Here is an 18,122-nt window from a genome sequence, read left to right as displayed (position 1 = left end):
TCCAAGATGAGCAAAAAGGCACACATTACAAAACTGTATAGAGGAAACTCATACCAGTCTCAATCTACAAAAGGCAGAGTCTTGAATGACAAGATTTCTTGAGTGATTGTAGCAAGAGTCTGGATTCACTAGCAGCTCTGTTGGTGGTTTCAGGGAAGGGACGAAATGCTGTTGCTCGTTTGTAAAAGTGTAGTATTTTTTTGTTGGTTTTATTTATTCGTTGGTACCAGGGATTCAATGCTTTCAGCCATGCTGGTGGTTTCCGTCACGATGGTCCCGTTAGCGTCAAAGGACTGAGTTTTCTCGTCTTCTTGTGTCCCGATGAGACTCAGCATGGCTTTGTACAAGAACTGGTACTGCTCCTAGAAAATGGGTAAACAACTCATTATATGTTCATTGTACAGTTTTGTGTGTTTAACTAACCTGCTGTGCATATTTTTCTACTCTACCTTACCACTCGCAGTGCTTTTTACAACCTGCCACAATCACCGATCCACTTCTTTTTCTGCGCTTTCTATCTAACATTTACACACACAATAGATACATTGGAAAGCAACTTGGGGTTATCTTGCGAAAGGATATTTGGCATGCAGACTGGAGTAGCCAGGAATTGAACCATCAACCTTCTAATTACTAGATGACCTGTACATTTGCGAGGTGGCTCAGGAGGTAGTGCTGGAGCCTATCCCAGCTACTACAGTGGGAGAGGTGGGATACCCTGGAGATCCAATTTGATGCACAGAGACAACCACTCACATTCACACCTATGGGCAATTTAAAATCATCAGTTAATCTTACCCCACTAACTGCATGTCTGTGGACTGTGGGAGGATCTGGAGTACCCAGAGAGAACCCACACAAACACAAGGAGAACGTGCAAACTCCACACAAAGGCTCTGGCCAAATGGTGTAGTTGAACTCTGGATATTCTTGCTGTGAAGCAACAGTGCTAAACACCAAACCACCATGCTGCCTTGCTGAAAAAAGTTTTTCCTGAAAAACCAGTTCATACATTTGTAGGCTGGACTATTGTAACTCATTATTATAGGACTCTGCAAAAAAAAATCTCTCTTACTTGATCCAAAATACTGCAGCAAAAGTACTGACCCTGTTAAATCCAGAATCTAATTTAAAATCCTTCTAAAACAACTAGAATTTACAATTCAATTGCAAAACGTTTTTTGCAAGGATGTGGAACACTGTGGATGTGAACAAAGAGTTCTAGATAAACAGCTTGTTTGTGTACAGTGAAAACAAGTGTGCCCAATAAAGTGGCAGACACTGTAAAAGTGGTTTGTTTGTTTGTTTGTTTTAAACATACTGAAAGTTGTCAGATGTTAAAAAAAAAGAGAGAAATATGTCCCTTGCATCCAAAATTGTCAGTACAAGAGAAGTAAAAGTGCAGACTGTAAGCCACTGACAGACTTCCTGACAAAACACATGACAGCCACTGGTAGGTGTGCCCCTTAGGGGTGAGGGAGTAGGACTATGACACAGGCCAACCAATCCGCAATTGATATTAAAATGAGGGAGGCATGACATGAGAAAATGGCCCCTTTTCTCTCTGTCATGCCTGTAAGAGAAGCACTTTGCACTCCTCTCACAAAATGGCTTTAAAATGAGGCTTCTCCATATCACATTCAGATCAAATGTGATATTTATGTGTTTTAAAAACCGTGAGCATCCTGACAAGTTGTTGTCCATATGTGTGGGTTTTTGGTATGTGTGGTGCTTAAATTGAGGTCAGGAGAGCAAGTTAAAAACTGAGGTTATTTTCTTTCTCTCCAAAACTGGTTGGAGAAATTAGTGAATAAGAGTGAATGGGAGCACAGAATGGCATTCGTCTGAAACAAATGGCTCCAGGTCAAAAAGTATATTTATTTTTATATGCTCCACAGGGCTCGCAAAATCGCTAGCCCGACATCCCGGGGCTAGCGATTTTTCCAGTCGGGCTACCAAAATCTATCTCTGCCCTGCCCGTCGGGCTATCATAGGAAGGAAAAATATATGTCAATGCTTTTGCATTCTTTCGGAAATTTCGTTTGAATTTGCGCTTGTTTTTTTGCTTTCACTTTGCAATCGTGCGAACTGTGTATAGAGAGCGACAGCACTGATTGGTGAGTGACGATAATTTGCGCACCAATTCCTCTGACATCGTCTTATCAATCGTTAGCTTACTATGCAAACATGACAAGTGAAATCTCCCGCAGCTTAAACATGTGAGAGGTTGATCGCGCAGAGAATCGCTGAGCTTATGTGAGTGCGTGTGTAAAAGTAGCAGGATATATATTTTAGTTCTGCTGAGCCAAATAAGACAGGTCAGGGTGAAGAAGTGACAGCCAAAGAAAAGCTTACCACAAAACGGAAAAGTTATGACAAATGAGACTATAAGGCAAAAAGAAAGTGCAGCTTTATGGTTTCATGGACAAAAGAATTTCTGTGGCTGCAAAATGACGAGCTATATAACCGGGGCTGCACATAAGTGGTCCGCAGGTGCGCATTCGCTGTCAAAATAAAAAACGCGCACAAGATAAGATGTTGCAACACGTGTTTGCGTACATAAGATTTTCTGGAGGAGGACACACATTTATTTAGAACTCTTAAAGATGTCGAAGAAGCTCCTTTAAGCAATTACTGTGATGTTCCTCCACCTCCAAAGAAATGTCAGAAGGAGTCCGAACCACAAAAGAAGCACGTATTCTCGGAAAAGTGGTTGCAGGAGGTGAGCTGGCTTCAAACAGATGATGAACGCACAGAGATGTGGTGCAGAATGTGCCGTGAAAATCCCACTCTAGCGGACAAAAACAGTGCCTTTTATATGGACGCAAACGCGCGTTGCAACTTCTTATCTGGTGCGCGTCTTTTATTTTGACAGCGAATGCGCACCTGCGGACCACTTATGTGCACCCGTGTAAATAACATAATGTTCTGCCGGGTGTGTTGTTGGTTTTCCCTCGATTTCTGAGTCGACAAGCGCCTTTGTTACTGGGACCAGTCATTTTAAGAAAGGCCCCCATTAGAACCCATGAGAAATGCAAGAAATGCATTATTGCTCAGTCTGCAATATCTTTCCCAGAACAAACACCAATTGCAAATAACATACTAAAAATAAACCTGAAAATCAGTTTAAAACAGCGTACTATGTTGCAAAGAGTGAACTACCACTGGCACAATTTAGCAGTCTTTGCAAACTTCAAAAAGCAAATGGCCTACATCTTGGTTCCACTTGTTTCTTACCTGTGATTTCAGTGGAAATTTCAAATTCAGGATCTGACACAGACTGATTCATGTCCTACACAGTTCTTACAAGTTCATAGAAACTTCTGTTCAATTAGAACCAAGTATTTGAGTTGATGATTGTAATTTTTATACAATGTTGTAATTTGTGTTTCAACAATTTTTTGATTAATGTTTTGTTTCCTTTACAATATTATACTTTAATGTATAATATTGTAAAGGAAACAAAACGGGAAACAAAACATCAATCAAAAAATTGCTCTCTTTTTTATTCAGGCTACTTCAATTTATTTTGGGCTACCAAAAACTGAAGAGTCCCTGCCCAAAGGGCTACCAGGGATTTTGAAATTTTGCGAGCCCTGAAGCGCTTGGGATCTTTTATGCATTATTGTAGGATCTTTACAATATAAAACTTGAAGGGATTGTTGCCACCTCAAGGTGGCAATAACATTAACATGAATTGACAATTGATGAATGAATTGACATGTTGGTACCCCTTTTGCCACCAAAACAGCATGAACTCCACTAGACCCTTGAAGGTATCTCCATGGATCAGACTTTTTTTGTCCAGTACAAAATAAGTGCTGGAAAAAAACAATTGCTTATGCTTGATTAGATTGAGAATTTGGAGGTGAAGTCAACACCTCAAACTCATTGTCGTGCTTCTTGCCGTTTCACTGTTGTCTCCCTACTGAAAAAGGCCACAGCCATTAAGGCATATTATACCCTTAAACAAACAGAAAAAACCCAACATTTAAAGAGCCTATTACAATAAAAACAGCTGCCTTGTTGTTTTGATGCTAATTATATATTTTTTAAATATTCAAATTTAATGAGGTACACTTTACAGCATTACATTACAATAAAATTATTGTGAGACAGACAAACTTACGATGTTGTTGAAGGTTCCAGGTCTCATGAGATTCATCAGCCTGGCTACTTGGAAGACATCCACTGACGCTTCGGCATCCAACTGGCGAGTCAGAGACGAAAGAGCACAGAACAGTCCTGCTGTAAACCCACCCACACTAAAAAACAAAAAACAAAATAAATAAAATTATATGGGCATGTGGCTCCAACTTCTTGTGTTTTCTTTTTTCCTGATTTTGCTACTACTTGGCATAGCTACATTATGTCCGGTTGGTTAGCCATTACCACTTTGTCTGTTTGTATCTGGAAGTCCCACAAGAGCTTAGCCTGGTCATTCTCAGCCACCTTGGGGAGCGTCTCCCATTTTGACCTTGGGAGTTCTAGGCCATACTCAGTACATGTTCTTGTGGACTAGGCCGCCACTTGGTTATGGCGTTCCATGTATGCCCTGCCTGCTAGCATCTTACACCCTGCAGTTATGCTGGATTGTCTCAGGGGCATCTTTGCACCTCGGGTCTTGCCTGGTGTGTTAGACCCCAGCCTGTATGGATCTTGTGCTTAGAGCTTGTTCCTTTGTTGCCATGATTACTGCCTCTGTGATGTCTTTCAGTCTAGCTAACTACTGGTGGGATTTCTCAATATCCCTTCTTCTGTTTGTCGGTGGTACATGCGGGTCTGTCATCATGGGAGCTCTTGCTCTTCTTCTTTCTCTGGTTTCTGCTGCCTGAGGTATTCACTAAGCAATACTATGTGCCCATCTTCCTGATGTACTCATGGATCTTTGTTGTGTCATCCTGGATAGTAGTTCTGATACTCACTAGTTCTTGGCCACCTTCCTTCTGCTTAGCATACAGTCTCAGGGTGCTGGATTTGAGGTGAAACCCTCCATACATGGTAAGGAGCTTGATTGTCTTGATGTCAATGGCTTCTATCTTCTCCCTTGGGCCTGCCAGCTTATTGATGTCTGATAATAAGCTGGCAGGGCGTATGTGTTGATTGCACGAATCTTGTTCTTCCGATTCAGCTGACGCCTTAGGACTTAGGTTATTCTCTGCTGATATTTGGTGGCTGCAGCTTTTCTAGCGGCCTTTTTATTATTCTCCAGTCCGACATCCAACGTCTCTCTTTATATATCTATATCTATCTTATCTATATACATACACAAACACACCCACACATACACCCACAACTCCCATCTCCACTATATACACTATATTGCCAAAAGTATTTGCTTGTCTGCCATCGCATGCATATCAATTTGTCTTGTCTTCATTCCTAGGATAAATATTATGTCAGCCCACCCTTTGCAGCTTCAACTGTATGTTTATGGGAATGTTTGACCATTCTTCTAGAAGCGCATTTGGGAGTGCCACGGTCTGTGGCTGCAGACCATGCAGCTTTTTATGAGGACCCAAATGCAGACAATCAAAGGCAAAAATTGATTTTTAACAAAAAGTGTAACCATTTACAGTGAGGAGCATAAGTATTTGAACACCCTGCGATTTTCGAAGTTCTCCCACTTAGAAATCATTGTGGGGTCTGAAATTCACATTGTAGGTGCATTGCCACTGTGAGAGACAGCATTTAAAAAACAATTCAGGAAATGACATTGTATGATTTTTAAAGAATTTATTTGTATTGCACTGCTGCACATAAAAATTTGAACACCTGGCAATCAGCAAGAATTCTGGCTCTCAAAGACCTGTTACTATGCCTTTATTAATCTAAATTATTAGCACCTGTCTGAGCTCTTTAAAGACACCTGTCCACTGGCCTAGCCAGTCTCCAGACCTAAATCCAATAAAAAATCTTTGGAGGGAGCTGAAACTCCATGTTGCTGAGCAACAGCCCCAAAACCTGACAGATCTAGAGGAGATCTGTGTGGAGGAGTGGGCCGTAATCCCTGTTGCACTGTGTGCAAACCTGGTCAAGAACTACAGGAAACGTTTGACCTCTGTAATCGCAAACAAAGGCTTTTGTATCAAATATTAACACTACTTTTCTCAGGTGTCCAAATACATTCTTTAAAAATCATACAGTGCCATTTCCTAATTGTTTTTTTTAAAGTGGGAATGCACCTACAATGTGAATTTCAGATCCCTCCATGATTTCTAAGTGGGAGAACTTTGAAAATTGCAGGGTGTTCAAATACTTATGTTCCTCACTGTATTTTGGCTGCTAACAAACATGAATAAAAACAGGTAAACTGAAAAATAAACAACAAAAAAACTCAAAACATAAAAGGAACTAAACTCAAGGAATAAAACTTGATCCTAAACCAATAATACAAAGAATCACAAAACAGAATAAACTCAAAATGCTGAACCAGCACCCTGACAGAGAGGTCAGACAAGAGGTTCAGAGGTTGGACAAGAAGGCCTGAGTAGGTAGGTACACAGACAGACAGATGCATAGATATGGATCGTGAATAATATAAAGATTACAAAACAAGTATCAGACCAGACGACAGTATTGTAAGTAGTCCAAGGGTCTTACTTATCGTGGACCACAGTAGGGCTGTCCTCTGTGAGGATCTCTTCCTTCATCAGTTTGAAAAGTTCAAAGGTGGAAATGAGGGGACTGTCTGGGTTTGGCCAGTTGGGAGCACGATAGTGTCTCACCTCAAGAACGTAGTCATCCTATTAAGATAAGAAAAGACAGCAAACATCAGTCACAGTCAGTCATGAGAGTGAGTTTTCATGTCCACATGACAACTATTCTTATGGGCGTGGGTTTTAAATTAAAGTTGGGATACATTTTTTAGAGGGAATTCAAACTGCCATGTTACTAACCTTTGTAGCTTTCAGTATGTAGTCCTGAACTACCAGCAGGTCCTCGTTGGACAGACAAACATGAGTCTCACTCTTTTGAGTGACAGTGAACATCTCATAGCTGATCAGCTGCCCTTTATAAGGCCAGAAAACAAATGGCTCTGCTTCTTCCTCCATCTACCAACACAGGAAATCATTACATTGCATTCGTGACAATTCACAGATATCTCCAACTTGCAACTACATTTTTTCCAAACTGGCTGCTTGTAATTACAGTATGTACCATGATACTGTAGAGAGAGCATGACTTTCTCCAAAAGGTCATGGTGCACCCTGAACAGATCGCTAGTCTGGGCTAACACGTCAAGAAAACCTCAATACATTTTCCACAAAACATTAAAATATTAAACCAGAAAAGATATTTTGAGATATAAAATAAATATTAAAATAACATTTGAATTAAAGGAACAAACAGGTACAAAGAGCCCCAGGAGGATGTAGTCACAAGATTCTTTCAGGGATGTCTTTAAAAAGAACGGTTCCTCACCCCAGGCAGTGACAAAATGACTTGGGCGTTGTGGTCCCATATCATTGTCCAGAAGTCCTTTATGGTGACAGGCAAGGGTTTCTGGGTAATGATGAACTCCTTGGTGTGCCTGTAACCCTGGAGGAACATGTCAGCCACACTTACTGACCTCATTACTTGAAACGGTGGCTGTTACTGATGAATTATATACACATACACACAGAGTCATATATATATATATATATATGACTTACTGCGATATATGATGCATTAATGTAGTCTGATGTTTCCCCTGCTGTTGTTGGCAAATGCACTCGTGACCTCTCAACTGCAATATGAGATAGAACATGTTTGTGCAGACAGATGTTTTTGTGTATGTGCAGTATTTTCAGCTGCAACTGACGAGTGTGTCAGACTCACTGGGTATCACCGAGCAGTTCCTGTTCTTGTTGTGGTTGCAGTCCTGCAGAGCTGTGGAATAGTCACAGTGCTTCAGATTGGTGTAACAAACCATCTGTGGAAAACATCAAAAACCTGTAAACAACTGTAAACAACTAAAAAAACCCATCTTTCATTAAAAGATGTCTGATAATAAGTATGATAATAGTTTATGATAATATGAAGACTGCCTGAGACTGTGTCTGTCTCAATGAAACATATTGAGAGTAAGGCTTACCTTGAACTGTTTGTCCATCCCTGTTCCTCCATCAGGCCCTGGGGTCATCAGCTTGTCCACGTACGTATGCAGTTGAGCCACTGCCACCTCTGTCTCACCAGACAAGATGGCTTCCACCAGGGCATTGTGGATAAAAACATACTGTTCCTGCAGAAAGAAAAAAAACAGGACGTTTAAATTTGTCATTGAAACTTTTTTAACAGCCTCATAACAGGAGACTGAGCCAGGTAGGAAGTTTAAAATGTTAAACATTGAACTCTATTCATTTGAACATTAAAAAAATCTTACTGTCTAATAAAGGAGATGTGGAGTTTGACAGTCTGATGCAGATGAATGTCAAATTAGTCCGATTAATTAAGAAGGTCTTTTTGGTGAGTGGTCTTTGTTCTAGTAGCCACAATTCCAGTAATGTAAAGACACTCAGACATACAATCATTTCATACATTTTCTGAATCACCAAATTAATACCCAGACATTCCTGTCACGATGTAACACATAGTTTGTGCCTCATTTAGTGTTTTTTATATGTGCAGTTTAACGAGCTGCACATATAAAACATCATCTCACCAATAAATCTATAATACACTTAAAATGTGCTTTAAATAAATGAATCAGTGAAAATGTGACACTTGCAGCATATTTTAAAATTAAACTCTAAAATAAACTTCTCCCAACAGCTTTAATTTTTATTCCTCCAGTTGCAGACTCGGTTTGAGAGGACAAATTTGACCTCTTTTCAGCAAGTACAGACTCGCTGTCCTGTTAGGATCAGATAAATTGTTGTAAAATGTTTGCTGATTGTTTGTTGTTTTGGCATTATTCCCTGTTGAAGCAAACAAACTGCTGATGGCATCTTCTGTTGTTCTATGTTGCTGAACTTTTCTTGGGAGTGGGGGGCAGCACCTTGTGTTATATCTAGGTTATCTCTAGGCTTTGGATTTTGTCCTGTTTGAGGCCAAAAAGCATCACAGACTTATTTTCAGTGTGGCTTCAGCATGTGCACATGCTAATCTTATAGCAGGGGCTTAGAACAGCGAGGCAAAGTTGTCGCAGGAGCAGCATAATTTATTTCCCTATTTTTCTGTTTATTTGTCCTAAATTTATACCTGATACAGTTCTAGCCATGAAATAGAAACTGACAAACCATCATAACCCTAGTGGGCCTTAGAAATGGGAGATGGAATTAAACAAGATGGCTGTCAGAAAATAACAAGTCACAAAAATTCAAAGTTGATTATTTCTGGGACTTCGGGATCAGGACGAACTTTTGTGAAAAAAAAGGTTGTTAATGCATTCTAGTTCTGCCTGCCAGTGAAAAATATAGATAGAAACTAAAACTGTATTCGTGAGAAGAATATTCTGTTCAGTGCTATATTTAACAAGATCTCTAGCAATCATTTCAATTTATTTTATTAATTCTACACAGAATCAAAATATGGTTGAAAGAAAGGTCTACAGTTGTGGTCAGGGGTTTATATACACTCATTATGGGAATGAATGTAGAGGGTGTATACAACAGTGATCAAAATGACTGTAACCCCTCTATATCATACTGCTACACTACATTACTAAAAGTAATCATTCACTCATCCAGACCATTGAATTCAGGTGGCCACCAGGATATCAAATCAGACACCTCTGTTAGACTGCTTCTACAAAAATTTGTGAAAGAATGGGCCAGTCTGAGGCACTGAAGTGAATTTCAGTATGCTACCGTGACAGGATTCCACCTGTGCAACAAGTCCAGTTGGGAAATGTCCTCACTACTACGGTTCACAAAGTGGAGGAGACTGGGCATGACAGCAACTCAGCCTTGAAGTAGTAGACCGCTAAAGCCACAGAGCAGGGTTAGCGGATGCTGAAGTGGATAGTGTGTAACGTCTTCAGCAGTTAATGGCTACAGACCTTCAAACCACATGTGCCTTCAGATTAGCTCAAGAACAGTGCATAAAGAGCTTCATGGGGTGGGTTTCCATCGCCGAGCAGCTGCATCTAAGCGGCGTAATGCAGTGAAAAGTGATGAATCATGGTTCTATCATGGTTCTCCGTCTGACAGCCCGATGGATGAGTCTGTCAAGTGTAATGTTTGGTGGATATGGGGTTACTTTTAAGGAGTTGGGCTCAACACCTTAGTTCCAGTGAAAGGCACCGCTAATGCTTCAGCATACCAAGGCATGGGTTTGCTTGAAGAAAAATCTAAGTATTGCCAGTGAGGTTCTCGTTTTTTATTTTTTTAATCTTCTGGGCTGCATCTGTGTTTGGTTCCAATTTAATGTCAGTTGTTCCAGTCTGGGTGCACAGATCAATGACACTGAACTTGCCATGTAGAGACTCAGGATTTACCATCCACAAAGAAGTCATTATTATTAGTAGTATTATTATTAATGGTAGTAAATGGATGGTGTGTTGACTGGCTATAGGTGTGGGTGTGTATGGACAGGAATGAGGGTGACCTCTGTCTGCACCAGGCATTTCCTCTGAGTTTGAATGTGTTTAAGGAAGCCCATGATGTTGACGGAGCCCTCATTTTGGATCTGCGTCAGCATGCTGTCCAGGACAATGTATGTGCCCGTGCGGCCAACACCAGCACTGCGCGGCAAAGAGAATATTAGAGTTAAGAATATATATTCAGCTGCCAATGAAAATGAGATTTTTAACTCTTTCTGGCAGTTCCCACCTGCAGTGAACCATCAGTGGCCCCATGTCATCTGTCCTGGCTCTGGACGACTTGCGGATGAAGCAGAGGAACGGCAGAGCTAAGTCTGGAACGCCAGTGTCAGGCCACTGGGTGTAATGATACTGTGTCACAGTCCGCTCATTAGCCCCCTCCTTGGCCCGCCCCTTCTGAGAACTCTGCAGGTGGACAAGAACAAAGCAGTCAGTAACAGGAAGATACCAACAGTGACTCACTGACATCACTCGAGTTGTGAAATTCTAACTTGTGCCATCCATGGATGGATCTACTGCGGTACTGCCACCCTAAAATAATTTCTTGCCACTCCTACTTGGCCTAGTTACAATTAACATGAAAATCTAAATATATTGTATGTAGTGCAGTCTCTCTACTCTCTTCTCTTTCCCCTCACCCCAACTGGTTCCCATTAAGGGAACTCCTTTCTAATATTTTAGGGTCTTTATTTCTCTTGAAGTGATCATCTTTGCAAATTAGAGCTATAAAAAAGAAAATGAAGTGAAATTCTGTCATTACACAGGATACTTAAGGGTGACTGCTACAGGCTGACCTTTTTTACCTGGATTTTTCTGATGGTGAAGGTTCTCTGGGTGTAGTAGGCGAGGACTTTAGTGCTCTTCACAGTCACAAGAAAGCTGCCGTACTCCTCCTGCACCTCTAGTGGCCAGTACTGATCATATATTCTCTAAGACACAGTAAACACATGCATATAATGCTAAAAGAAATGTGATGGAAAAGATTCTTCTTTGGTTGATCGATATTTATAAAAGAGTACTGTAAAAGTGTAAAAAATATATTTTTTAAAACTACAGAATCATTTCTTTCTTTACTGACCAACATGAGTGAACACAAGTTCACTCTGTGTGTGTCATCAGATTATGTTCATATATATTTCAACTCAAAAATATAAATGTAATTTCAGAAACTATGACGAGACACTTACGCATCCTTTCTCCACCAGGTTGCTGATCAAGACGATGATGCAGATGTTCTGCTCCCATATCATCCTCCAGAAGTCCTCAATGCTCGACCTCACAGGCCCCTGAGCAGCAATGTACAACCGTGGCTTCTTAAAACCCTGAGAAACACAAAGTGCTGACATGATCTTTGGCAAATCAGAATGTCACAGGTGTATGTGCAAGATGTACTAAGTACAAGATGGGAAATTTGTTCTGCTGACTTTGTTGTGTTCATGTACTTTTACATTGCAATGTGAAAAACAATGAGATAATAAAAAGATTGTCCATTAGAGTTTTTGCTCTGAATGCTTAAACACCACATTGATAGCTATTTCAAGTATAGTTGCACCATTCCTTTATGAATCTGGATTTATTATTACTAATAAATAACTTTAGGTGAAGGCCAACCAACCAAAACGTATTACAATATTAGAAATCAAAAATAGGCAAAAAAGAATTTACGATTTAAAACACTCGTGAATATTGTGTTTTACATCTGATTGCCTCAAGGCCTTATAACATCCTCCAGTTAACTGATTATCTGCAGAGGAACGGTTCATTTGAAGAATTTCAGTCAGGATTCAGAATCACAGAAGAGAAACCGCACTACTAAAGGTTACTAACGACCTCTTATGGCCTCTGACAGTGAGCTTACACACTGTCAGACTCCTGCTAGACTTCAGTGCAGCATTTGATAACACTTAGCACAATATTTTACTACAGACTTTTTAATTAATTAAATTTTAAAGAAATTGCACTACAGTGGTTTAAGTTATATCTATCCAGGTTGTTCATGCAAATGTTGAGTCTTCTTTTTGTCAAGGACCAATTCTATTGACATTATACATTTAAATAATAGGCAATATTATTAGAATAAATAACATACAATATGCAGATGATAGCCAACTTTATCTATCCATGAAGCCAGATGATTCACATCATGTAGTTAAACTCAGGCATGTCTTTTGAATTTCCTCCTTCTAAAATGGAGACGAATATGTAGATGACTTGCCTTGGCCTTCAGTAACACTTTCAGAAACCTTAGGAGTCATTTTTGATCAGGATATTTCAAAGCTCATATTAAATCAATATTTAGGATTTGTGCAATATCTCTAAAATTAGAAACACGTCTACAAGAGATGGTAGTTCAGGAATACCAGCATATTTTCATTTACTCCTGGTGTGTTCAGTCTAATACGAGTTCAACCTGTTTCACTAGAATTTGTAGCTTTTTTATGATAACGTTTTTCTTGTTGTAGTTGATTTTTAAAAACAAAATGTGCTCAAAAATATTTTCTCCTCAAAGTCCACTTGGAGCTTCCTATTTGTTCTCCTGTTGAAAATGAAGCATTTAAATGCACTTCACAGTCAATCTAAATCCCACAACTCAAATTTACTAGATTTTTTTTACTACTGAGAAAGGGCCCAAGAAAGCTCCTGTATAGGTGCTCAAATTGGAGACTAAATTGCCAAATCAAACAAAACATGTGTGTGTGTATGTGTGTGTATATATGTGTGTGTGTGTGTGTGTGTGTTTTTAACAAAAATGTCAAGATGGCAGAATTCTGGTGATTTGTTTAGTTAAGGCCAGCCTACGAAAGACTGTCACGTGTTCTCAGGAGAGAGCGCTGTTCAATCACTCCATTTAATAGTTTGATAAGATAACCTTCAGTTGACTGACAGCATGAAGTTGTCGTCAATGCGCCAAAAGCAGACAAAAGTAGGAGCTGTAGAGATTCTCAATGTGCTTTTACCAACTCTAACCTGTATGCCGGCTCTCCAGAGAGGCCATGACTGCAGAGAGGTCTTTTTGTGTCGCTTCTGCTTTTCACAAAACAACAAGATGTTGGAAATAAGGTTTTATTGGTGCCGTTACTAGCATAATAGAGAGCTTCACAGGTCTCCTCTCGTGAATAGGTTTAGAAATATGCAGCAGGGAGACTTGACTTGGTTTTGGAAGACTAGAGGGAAGTGTTGAGTGGCTCTGGGAATAAAAATACCCTCAGACTATTTGTTTGAGAGGCTGAATAAACAGAAATGAGCTTCAGAGTGAGGATGAAGGCCTCAGTTTGTATGTAGCTTATTAAAATGTTTTCCTTACATCCACGTAGCTTGCGTTAATGTAATCCATTGCTTTTCCTTTTTTGTTGGCCAATAGTGAGAGGTGTACCTGGGTATCATCATCTGACAGGCAAAGACAGACACACACAGACAGTAAAGATAAAAAATTAGATGAATTCATTTTACATTAGATAAAGACATGTAAGTAAATTTGACATCTTCCATATAAATTGGATATTAAATATAATTTTGAAATTTAAAACGCTTCAGGGCATGACGAGACATTCTCCTTCAGCATCGACTGATAGAGTGTAGAATTTATGACTATCAATTACATTCTGGTCCTGAACTCTTCGGGGTGTAATCCTGGAGGAAAGTCCTGAAATGGGCCAGTTACTCTAGATCCTCTACTGTACTTTACTTTTGACAAAAATAAACATATAGTGCTGTTAAAAACTATTTCCTCCCTACCAAGTTTCTTTTTTTTTTTCTCATCTGTCACACTTAAACGTAAACATATTTTAATACAGAACCTACCAAACAGCAAATGCAGTTTTTAAATCATGATTTTATTTATTAAGGGAAAAATATACCCAAAACTACCTGGTCCAATGTGAAAAACTAATTGCTGCCTAAACCTGACTTGTTAGGGTTTTGAGCCATTCAGAGGTGGTATGTTTCAGACACTGTGCTGGGGTCCCAAAGCCTTTAACTCTTTCTGGACTAATTCATGTCACTGACTTTGTTTCTCAACTGTTTCTTTACATTATGGCATGATGTGTTGCTTTCTGGGATCTTTTAACCTTTTACTCTGTCTCTGTTCTACTTAAGCTATTTCTTTTTTTTCCCTTTTATTAAAGTTTGAAATTACATGTTATTTTAAATTTATTTAACAATTTTGGTCACTTGTGACTCCAAATAAAAAAGACAGCAATCACAAAAATGCTCAAATCAAAGATTAAAACAGTGAGAAAAAGGTTCACAGAACAGAGTGATGTCATGGTGTGTGCCCATCTTTTATATACATGTTTTTATACTCTGAGCGCTGAGTGCATTTTATTTCTTTCTTCTTTTTATGTGGATGGATTACTCATTTACATATACAAAACCAAAATTTGTAGCCTAATGCTTTATCTTAGTCCCGTGTGTTGATAAGGCTACAGAAGATTTTTATTAATTCATTGGTTGATTTTAGGCTTCTTAATCAACTAATTACTGTGGCTCTGAACTGAAAACCCAGTTGCTGTCTTGACTCTTCAGGAATGAACAAGCAGCCACAGCTGAAAGTGCAGCAAATGAAGAAGAATTAAATCTCCGGACCAGCATCTGGATATAAACGTGTAACAAATGCACCAGTATTCATTCTTTTTTTTTTGGTGGATAAAGAAGTTATATTTTTTATTGTTCCAAATTAAATCTTGATGTTTTGGCTGCATAAAAAACTGCAATACTGCGTATGAAATACTTCGCCTACATATTCAACTTAAAAAGGAAAAAAACTGGAATGATAGAATAGAAATTGGACACTACAAACTTCCAGTTTGAGCCTGCACTCTAGCTTTCCTTTTTTCTTTTTGACTTTTTAAATTTAATCGCTTTACACAAATCATGGTCACAAAACAAAATGAAAACGTTGCGATTATACATTAAAAAAATAAAGCACAGTTAAAAAAAGAAAAAAAAAGAACCCCCCTCCCTCCCCACCTGAGGTTCATGTAAAGAGAAACAAAACAAACAGATAATGTACGTCACACATCTGGAAAATACGTTTTTATATAGTCAATAATTCAATTCAATTCAATTCAATTTTATTTATATAGCGCCAAATCACAACATAAGTCGCCTCAAGGCGCTTCATAAATGGGTTCCAAGTCGCAGATAATTTTTGTTGTGATGAGAGAACTCTGTGTCTAAGTTTTTCCAGTGGTAAAAAGAAAAGCACCTCCTTTAACCATTGTATATATGAAGGAGCCTTATCAGACTTCCAGTGGAATAGAATGAGTCTAAGGGCAAGCAATGTAGCAAATGCTATGGCATTTTCCTGAGATGTACTAATTTCGTATTGAGGCCAAAAATGCCAATGCGGAAATCAAGCACTAAATTTTGCGCACTGATGTGAGATAATACTTTGAATATATTTACCCAGTATTTGTCCAGGTTAGGACAAGACCACATCATGTGACCCTCATTTGCTGGACTATGTCCACACCTGGGACAGGCAGGATTGGCTTCTGGGAAAAATTTTAAAAGCCTCTCTCTTGTATAATGAAGACGATGAAGAATTTTAAACTGAATTAAACCATGGCGAATGCAAAGGGAGGAGGTATGTATACGATTCAAGCAAGATCTCCACTCATCATCAGATAAATCCACTCCAATGTCTTTTACCCAATTATTTTTAGTTTTTTCCCAAGTAATAGGCCTTAAGCTCTATATCAGTTTGCATATGACAGAGATTCGCCTTTTGCCTAAACGATCTATTTCCAAAATAGTATCCACTTGATTTTTAGGAGGTAAGTAGGGGAATGAAGGAAACAATGTTTTTACTACTTAAGCTATTTCTTGATTCAACATGTCTGGTAGTAATCAGGCCTAGGCATGGCTATTGAAGTTAAACTCAGTTTTAAAAAAATACGTGTTGATCATAGTTAAGTCAAGATTTAACAAGAAGGGACAACTACTTTTTTCACATAGAGCCAGGTAGGTTAAGTAGATTTTTTTCTCTAATAAATGAAACTATCAATTAAAAACTGCATTTTGTGACTACTAATCCTTATAGTTTTGTTCAGTGTGTCATAAACAGTAGCACTGTGGGACTAGTCTCAGTGATGGAAGAATCTATATGTGGTGCTCTGTTGAGTATTGTGGCCACACATACCTTACCATGTATTTATGTGTACCTGTTAATGAAAAGAACTTCGGCTGAAAAACAATATTTTAAAACCTCAACTCAACAGAAACATTAATTTGCATCTGATAAACACTAGCAGAGCACACAGACTCAGCAAAATCTTAACAATTAATATCCTAAAATACCTAACATAATCATAACTATGCTATGCCTTTTATCCATCTTATTTGTGATTAAGAGATGAAAATAAGTCCTTTAGTAAAAGTTAGAAATCTGAAACTGTTCTGAATCTTGAACATGAAGCACATCACACTGTCTGAACCTGTACTTACAGGTCGAATTGTTGCTGTGTCTGTTTTCAGTCTTGCTGTCTGGATGATTTGCGTTGTCAGTAGACATCACTATGTCCACAGTGCACATATGTGCCTCCTAGAAACATGCACACACAGAGCAAAGCTTAGAGTCTTCAAAGATAACTTAAAGTCTCGGTAAATGTATCATAAGTGAGTACAATTGCACACTGGCAGATTTCAATTTACATTCCACACAATGTAAAATAAACTTGTGATAGAAAGCGCCTTTCGACTCAAAACCACTTACCACACGCCTGTTGCAATAGCTGCGGATCAGACCATCAAGGATAAACATTGCATCAGATTCCCTCTTAAGATACACTTTACTGCCAAAAGTATTCATTCACCCATCCAAACATTAAATTCAGGTGTTGAATCACTTCCAAGGCAACAGGTGTACAAAATAAAGCATCTAGGCATACAGACTGCTTCTACAAAAATTTGTGAAAGAATGGGTCACGCTCAGGAGCTCAGTGAATTTCAGCGTGGTACTGTGATAGTCCTGACCTCAACTTGACAGAATACTTTTGGGATGAATTAGAGCAGAGTCTTCTCATCCAACATCAGTGTTTGACCTCACAAATGTGCTTCTGGAAGCATGGTCAAAAATGACTATAAACATACTGCTAAACCTTGTAGGAAGCCTTACCAAAAAGACCTGAAGCTTTTTTAGCTGCATAAAGGTGGGCCAATATCATATTCAACTCTACAGATTAATAATGGAATGTCACTCATATGCGTGTGAGGGCAGACGAGTGGATACTTTTGCCAATATAGTGTATGTATTTTAAAACTTCATACAACTAGTTTTCCAAAACAGTTCATGGTTAAAAGAAAAGATTTTGAGATTTTAACAGATTTCCAACAGATTTTGGTTGGATTTCTTGAAACTAGAAATGACCTTTATGCACACATTTTACTCTTTGTAATAACCCTGCGGCTCACATAATGCAGTCATGCCTTCCTCTACTGCTGCCACAGAGTAAACGTGCTTTACTGATACTATGACAAGGAAACAGCGTGCAATACAAGACAGATACACATCTGGTGGTATGCAACAACATGAATAAATGCCAGGGGCTTACCTCGTAACTGGGCTTCAGTTTCTAAGGTTGAGGGCGAATCA

The 18,122-nt window shown here is 38.9% G+C and overlaps 1 protein-coding gene across 1 annotated transcript in view; it reads right to left on the bottom strand.

Annotated features, from left to right (window-relative positions):
* Window positions 1-209: 209 nt before the first annotated feature.
* LOC146628437 (receptor-type tyrosine-protein phosphatase zeta-like) overlaps window positions 210-18,122 on the bottom strand; it is a 97,952-nt gene continuing 80,039 nt past the window's right edge. Inside the window, exons 16-30 of the mRNA XM_085357836.1 lie at window positions 18,082-18,102; window positions 16,976-17,072; window positions 13,833-13,915; window positions 11,716-11,850; window positions 11,323-11,457; window positions 10,758-10,933; window positions 10,534-10,669; window positions 8,081-8,227; window positions 7,825-7,918; window positions 7,659-7,732; window positions 7,426-7,542; window positions 6,900-7,055; window positions 6,604-6,746; window positions 4,130-4,265; window positions 210-362 (exon numbers count right to left, since the gene is read on the bottom strand). Coding sequence (XP_085213962.1) covers window positions 210-362; window positions 4,130-4,265; window positions 6,604-6,746; window positions 6,900-7,055; window positions 7,426-7,542; window positions 7,659-7,732; window positions 7,825-7,918; window positions 8,081-8,227; window positions 10,534-10,669; window positions 10,758-10,933; window positions 11,323-11,457; window positions 11,716-11,850; window positions 13,833-13,915; window positions 16,976-17,072; window positions 18,082-18,102 — 1,803 coding nt within the window. The remainder of the gene's footprint in view (window positions 363-4,129; window positions 4,266-6,603; window positions 6,747-6,899; window positions 7,056-7,425; window positions 7,543-7,658; window positions 7,733-7,824; window positions 7,919-8,080; window positions 8,228-10,533; window positions 10,670-10,757; window positions 10,934-11,322; window positions 11,458-11,715; window positions 11,851-13,832; window positions 13,916-16,975; window positions 17,073-18,081; window positions 18,103-18,122) is intronic.

Source organism: Diplotaxodon limnothrissa, linkage group LG7 (genome assembly GCF_057381915.1).
Source record: "Diplotaxodon limnothrissa isolate DT_005_m linkage group LG7, D_limnothrissa_male_GT1.1, whole genome shotgun sequence".
NCBI classification, from domain to species: Eukaryota; Metazoa; Chordata; class Actinopteri; order Cichliformes; family Cichlidae; genus Diplotaxodon; species Diplotaxodon limnothrissa.
The sequence above is the reverse complement of the archived record's forward strand: the minus strand, read 5'-3'. Positions and strand labels throughout refer to the sequence as shown.